This window comes from Dipodomys ordii, unplaced genomic scaffold (genome assembly GCF_000151885.1).
Source record: "Dipodomys ordii isolate 6190 unplaced genomic scaffold, Dord_2.0 Scaffold19, whole genome shotgun sequence".
Taxonomy (NCBI): Eukaryota; Metazoa; Chordata; class Mammalia; order Rodentia; family Heteromyidae; genus Dipodomys; species Dipodomys ordii.
The window spans coordinates 15699546-15706419 of NW_012267235.1; the positions used below are offsets into that span (position 1 = coordinate 15699546).

Consider the following 6874-nt stretch of genomic DNA (forward strand, 5'->3'; position numbering starts at 1 on the left):
GGCTAGCGCTCTACCACTTGAGCCACAGCACCACTTCTGGCTTTTTTCTTTTTGCTTATGTGGTGCTGAGGAATCGAACCCAGGTCCTCATGCATGCAAGGCAAGCGCTCTACCACTGAGCCACCTTCCCAGCCTCAGGAAAGTCATTTTCAATCATCTTTGATGATCTTCTTTGTTAATCAATCATCTTTGGTTGCTTCTTGAAATGTTCAAAATTTTCCTAGAGATGTTTTAAAGAACTAGGATTAAAATATTAAATGCAAATCTAATAAAACTGATTATTGGCTTCAAAAAAGTGTCTTAGGAATTCCAAAGTTATACTGAGTGTATAGTAATAATGTATATGTGTTCTTTCTGAAGTGATCTAGAGAATGATTAGAATAACTCAAGGACATAGTTATTCTTTTCCTCTTTCAGGAAAACAGAAGAATAGTATCAACTTTATCCTAATATTGTTCTGTTTTAGTTTTTAAATAGTCAGACTTTTTAATCAGTACTCTGCATGACCATAGGCACTTTCTTAGTTTTCATTTCTTCATAGAGCCAACTTAGGAGTTACCTTCTTTTTTTTTTTTTTTGTCGGTTATAGGGCTTGAACTCTGGCCTGGGCACTGTCCCTCAGCTATTCAGCTCAAGGCAAGCGTTCTGTGACTTGAGTCACAGTGCCACTTCCGGTTTTCTGGTGGTTAATTGGAGATAAGATTCTCACAGCCTTTCCTGCCCAGGATAGCTTTGAACCGAAATCCTCAGATCTCAGCCTCCTGAGTAGCTAGGATTACAGGCATGAGCCACTGATGCCCAGCTAAGTTGCCTTCTTTTCTTTGGTCAGGTAAACCTCTTCAGTTGACTCTTCAGGCTTGTGATGTCAAAGGAAAAGAAGACAAGTCAGGACCTGAAAACCTCCTTGTGGAACCATGGACAAGGGATGGTGAGTGATGGGTCCATCTACTTGTAGCGTAGAAGTAGGTAAGCTGTGAAGCCACTTTTGGTGTGGGTGACTTTCAGATGTGTAGTCTTTGCCTTAGCTTGTTTTTAGTTGGTGATATTTCTGAACACTTACTCCTGTTTAACTGTAAGCTGTCTCAGTACTAATGACCTGTATAAATGTGCAAATATTCAAGAGCCTGAGGGCTATTTAATACTGCAGTTCTGAAAGCATGGACATGGATTTCTCTTGGAGTAGAAATACTATTTTTGACCATGTTTAAGTTTAGTTTCTCTTTCGGTTGTGTTAGCTTAAAGTATTAAGAAACACAGTGGCTCAGTACCATACTGCTGGAAACATAATGAGGCAGGCATTTTCCAATACATATGCTGTATTGGGAGGAAGACTCTTTTGTTCCCTGAAAGGAAAATGTAACCCAGGCACATGGGTTACAAAGACCACATGGACAAGGTCACATAGAGGAAAAGATTTATTGCTAGTAGAGCTGACAAGACCAAGTTCTCATGAGGAAAGGGAAAAAAAATGGCACCATCTGGCTCCTTAGAGGCCCCTTTTACACAACTGGGGGCTGGTGGTGTTTTACCTGAGGCAGAAGGTGGGAGGTGCCTCACCTGCCCCACAGGTGCTGCCATCGAAGACGGAGCTTAGGCCTGTGAAGGGGCATTTGCTGACTTACATTTCCCCCCTTTTTGGTTTAATATGCAGTACTGTGCAGGGAGTGGGGGCAAAGGTCTTCTCTTCTGGAGCTACTTCTTGCTGAGAAGCTACTTCTTGGCTACAGTGCCAATCAGGGGAGAGTCAGGTACTGTACATAAAGCTGACCAAGGTCTTGATGGCCAAGGGATTTTACTTGTCCGCGGCAGGGCCCTTTGATTTCTCAGTGACTGGAAATAGGGGTCTGGTTGGCTTGGAGGTATATGAGGTCCGTTAGGCAGGTGATGTTTAACGTGGCAGATGTGAATCCAGTGTGGACCTACAAGGCTGTGGGAGTATAGAGAGATACTAAGTAGGGTCCCTCCCACTTAGCAGAGAGCTTGGTGGAACCAGGTGCCCGTGCAGGTAATTTCTTCAAATGTACACTAGGTGCCAGCATTGATAGGACTCAGGAAGAAGTTTAGTTTGGAGGAAGGAGAGAAAGAAAGAGAAAGCATCTACATAGCTGACCTCCTTTAACCTGCCCTACCACCTAAAGAAGTCTGATAGATCCCGTATAAATACCAGGATCCAGTGTCCCATGAATGGGCCATGTGGACTTATTGTTCAGTGGATATTCAGGCCAGATCTCGGTACAGAAGTATATGAGCTCCTGTAAATCAATGTCAGATTCAACTTGAAGCTCTTTTAGATTATTTAAGAGACAACCCAAGGGGAAGTCCTGAGGAATGTCAGGAATATTAGATTGTGTCCCACTCATGGTAAGTGACCTGGGACCAAAAGCTTGTTGCAGAGTGTCCACAGCAGTGCAGTTTGGCTCAAAAATTGGGAAACAACCAGTGGGAAATGTCATCACGTTTCTCCATGGTGTCCCTCAGCCATGTAGGACTTCAGAAATATGACTTAGATACTTGGCTAAGTTTTTCTGAGGGGCAGGGAGGGAGGGGCAGGGGGAGGACCCTGAAGCCCCTCAACAGATGCACTGAGCCTGCACAGTGAAATCTAAGCCTCTAGATTCTTTATTACCTGGAGGTAGCCGCTGGCAGACATGTAGGAGGCATTCGGTCAGTAGGAAACAAGCTCTCTGCGGTCTTTTGAGTTTGCCTAGGACCGTGGGTTAGGTCCTGGGGTTGCTGGCAGGGCCCTCCCGGTTGTTGGGGGGAACGAATCCACTGGGGAGCCTATCCCCATATGGGCCACCAAAATGAAAGGAAAATGTAAAGGCAGAAAGTAATCCAAAAGACCACCTGGACAAGGTCACATTGAGGAAAAGATTTATTGCCAGGCCAAGTTCTCTTGAGGAAAGGGAGAAAACGGCGCCATCTGGCTCCTTGGAGGCCCCTTTTACACAGCTGGGGGCTGGTGGTGTTTTACCTGAGGCAGAAGGTGGGAGGTGCCTCCCCTGCCCCACAGGTACTGCCATGGAGGGTGGGGCTTAGGCCCATGAAGAGGAATTTGCTGACTTACAGTGCTAACATAAAAATTGCAGGTAAGGGCTGGGAAGGTGGCTCAGTGGTAGAACGCTTGCCTTGCATGCCTGAGGCCCTGGGTTCCATTCCTCAGCAATACATAAGCAAAAAGAAAAAAGCCAGAAGTGGTACTGTGGCTCAAGTGGTAGAGCGCTAGCCTTGAGCTGAAAAGCTGAGGGACAGCACTCAGGCCCAGAGTTCAGGCCTCACCACCAGGGGAAAAAAAAATTGCAGGTATTACCCCTGTAATCCTAGCTACTTGAGAGGCTGAGATCTGAGGATCCTTACCATTGAGCCATGCATGCTCTAGGCCTCCTCCTCTTTAAGAGAAGACCCTTCCAAATGTAGGAAAAAAAAGAGGAGCTGGGAAGGTGGCTCAGTGGTGGAGTGCTTGCCTTGCATGCATGAGGCCCTGGGTTTGATTCCTTAGCACCACATAAGCAGAAAAAGCTGGAAGTGGTGCTGTGGCTCTAGTGGTAGAGCGTTAGCCTTGAGCTGAAAAGCTGAAGGACAGCACGTAGGTCCAGAGTTCAGGCCCCATGACTGACCAAAAAAATAAAAAATAAGAATAAAATAAAAATCAAAGTAGAGGTGTGTCAACTTTGAGGATGGCCCTGAATTCAAGCTCTTGACTTCTTAGCCTGGGGTGTTTATGAGTCTTTTTTTCTTCCATCTTTGTGGCTACCAGTATCCTCCATATTCCTTTGTGGTAGTCTCTGTAATGCTTTGAATCTTTTTTTCTTTTTTCATACTTTCTATTGTTATCATAAAGGTGATGTACAGAGGGGTTACAGTTACATAAGTCAGATAAAAGAATATTTCCTTTTGAACAATGTTACCCTTTCCCTTGCTTTGAATCTTGATGAGTCAATAAAGAATGTATAATGTTCTAGCACTTAATATGAAAATGGCCTCTGCGAATGTATAATTTAGTGCGGTACCCATCGTAATCACAATGTCATTCTTCATCAAGATAGGGAAAACAATAAAAAAAAAATTCATATGGAACCAAAGACCCAAATAGCCAAAACAAATTTTAGGGAGAGGGGAGCACTATCAGAAGTATCCCAGTTCCAGACCTCAAACTTTACTAGGATCTTTAATAACAAAAACAGCAAAAAGCCTGAAGACCAATGGAACAAACTGGAAGAACCAGAAATTACCCATATACTTACAGTCATCTGAAATTTGACAAGGAAGCCAAAAATATATGTTGGAACATATTTCCCAACAAATGATGTTGGGAAAACTGAACATCTATATTTGGAAAACTGAAATTGGATCCCTGTCTGTCACCTTTCACTAGTGTCAAAATAAAATGGATCAAAGACTTCAATATCAGACCTGAAAACTTGAAACTTTGAAACTACTGGAAGGAGTAGAAGAAACATTAGAATTTAGTGGCCTAGGGAGGAACTTTATGAGTAGTATACCAGGGCTTAAACTTAGGACCTCCTAAGCTCTCACTCAGCCTTTTCGTATTCTGCCACTTGAGCCTTGCCTGTAGTCGTATAATTGATTCTTTTAAATACAGTTATCCAAACATCTGGGAAAGGTGACAGATCAATAATTAGGATGGTTTTTAGTAATAATACATTTTTTGGTATTTTAGTTTCTTGAACTTGACAGAATCATGTAATAACTTGTCTCTGAATTTAATTTTCTTGGATTTTGGTGACAAATTTTGCATATTGTCTTACAGAGATTTGACCTCATAAATCTTTGGTTTGTCAAACTCTGTACTAAGCATAAAATTGATTTTTGTCTTTCATCTTGATAAACATAATGGTTAAGAATAGTTTAGAGAGAAAAAGGAAAGGGGTGACATTGTACAAAAAAAAATGTACTTTTGCCTGGTGCTGGTTGGCTCCTGCCTGTAATCCTAGCTACTCAGGAGACTGAGATCTGAGGATCACTATTCAAAGCCAGCTTGGGCTGAAAAGTCCCCAAGACACTCTTAATCTCTAATGAACAACCAGGAAACAGGAAGTGGTTCTGTGGCTCAAAGTGGCATCCTGCAAGCCTTCAGCAAAAGAGTTCAGTGACAGTACGCAAGCCCTGAGTTTAAGCCCTGACCAGAGAGAGAGAGAAAGAGAGAGAGAGACTCTACCTGACTTATATAACTGTAACCTCTCTGTTCATCATCTTTATAATAACTAATTTTTTTTTAAAAAAAGAATAGGGTCCTGGGGAGAATGGTTATCTGGCACTGACTTGAACATTTGCATGTGCTGTATCATTTGGATTTTAAAAAAGACATTCTTGAGTCTAACAGAAGAGCTTTTAGTGAGTTGTTAAAGAACAAAGCAAATGATGACTCCCTTACTAATATAAATGATTACATGTCAGATTTCTTATGAATTAATGAAGATACCCGTAAGATATTCCTAAAAGGAACAAAAAAAAGTTCAAGAGAATTGAGATACACAGACCAAGAGGAATGTTGAAATTCATTTACAATTAGCTAGGAATTTGCTCAGCATCTATAAAGAATGACCACCTTTATTTCCTCAGAAAATAATTTTTATTTCTGTGAGAACATTTGTATTACTATCAATATTGTACAACTGACAGAAATATAAAATAGCTAAGAAACAAGAAAAGGTGGAGATGAATTTAATTTTGGTATTAATTGTGTTAGGAAGGGTACTCAGTAATTTTTTGCCCATTTCAGTGTCTCTCACAGCCTTCCCCAACAGAATGCTCTAGAAGCTAACTAGTCCCTTTTTTCAGCCTCTAAATCTGCTTACCTTCATCAGCCCTATTAACTTAGTCAAACATAAGTCATTATTTTAGGTATGGCCCAGGAAGATGATTGTCCAGTTTTCATTCTCTCTGATTTAAAGTCACAGCCTTATGTAATTCTAGCTACAAGGAGGGAAGCAAGAAAGCTGGCCTATGATCAAAGCATAAGAGCCTATCTGAAAAATAAGCAAAAAGGAATGGGGCCATGGCTTAAGTGATAGAGTGCCTGAGTGCCCTAACATCAACCCCAGTCCCACCAAAAATATAAAACAATAGAGGTCATATTATTTATAAACATATTATTTATAAACATTGTTCAGGTGGTTGTGTCTGTACAAAAAGGTAAAAAAAATTGTGTGATGCTACTAAATATGCTATTTTTTTCTTCCAAATAGGCTAGTTATCCTTTGCTTTTGTTGATCTTAAACCTTAGGGTTTTAAACTCCTCATTTTTCTTTTTTTCAGGTTTTCTTACAGAGACTGGAAAAACCAGAGCAAGTACTATTTTTTCTACAGGAACTGAGTCTGCCTTCCAAGTTACACAGATAAGAATTATGGTAATTCTCCTATGTTCTTTTTACTACTTTTGGGTAATATATTACATATCAGCGGTCCATATCATTGATTTTTTATTAGGTATTTGTTATTACTTTGTCTCAAGCCTATAACAGAAGTGAGGGATATAAACATGGATATCTTTGTAATTCTTTGAAGAGTCTGTAAGGATGGAGAAAGTGAAGGAACATTCCTTGGGAAGTAGCCTTGTTTTTCCATGACTTGATATATATTCAGAATTATTTCATTGGTTTTGTTTTGCATCATGTGGTTAAAATTTAACTGTATTAATTGGAAGCAGAAGTTTTGCCCCTTTCATGTTCTCCATCTTGCTGTCGGTTTCCAGGTTCGACGTGGTGGTATTGGTGCTCAATGTGGGCTGGTATTTGCTTATAACTCATCTTCTGATAAATTTAATGCAGAAGAACATTTCAAACGCTTTGAAAAATATGACAGATGGAAACTTCAGGAGCTCAGGCAATTTGTAAAACACAGGTAAGAACTA

The 6874-nt window shown here is 40.8% G+C and overlaps 1 protein-coding gene across 1 annotated transcript in view; it reads left to right on the top strand.

Annotated features, from left to right (window-relative positions):
• Zzef1 (zinc finger, ZZ-type with EF-hand domain 1) overlaps positions 1–6874 on the top strand; it is a gene marked incomplete at its 5' end in the record, with an annotated part of 158010 nt that overhangs the window by 48056 nt on the left and 103080 nt on the right. The window contains 3 exon segments of the mRNA XM_013013155.1: positions 830–928; positions 6280–6371; positions 6716–6864. Of these exon segments, the coding sequence (XP_012868609.1) occupies positions 830–928; positions 6280–6371; positions 6716–6864 (340 nt within the window).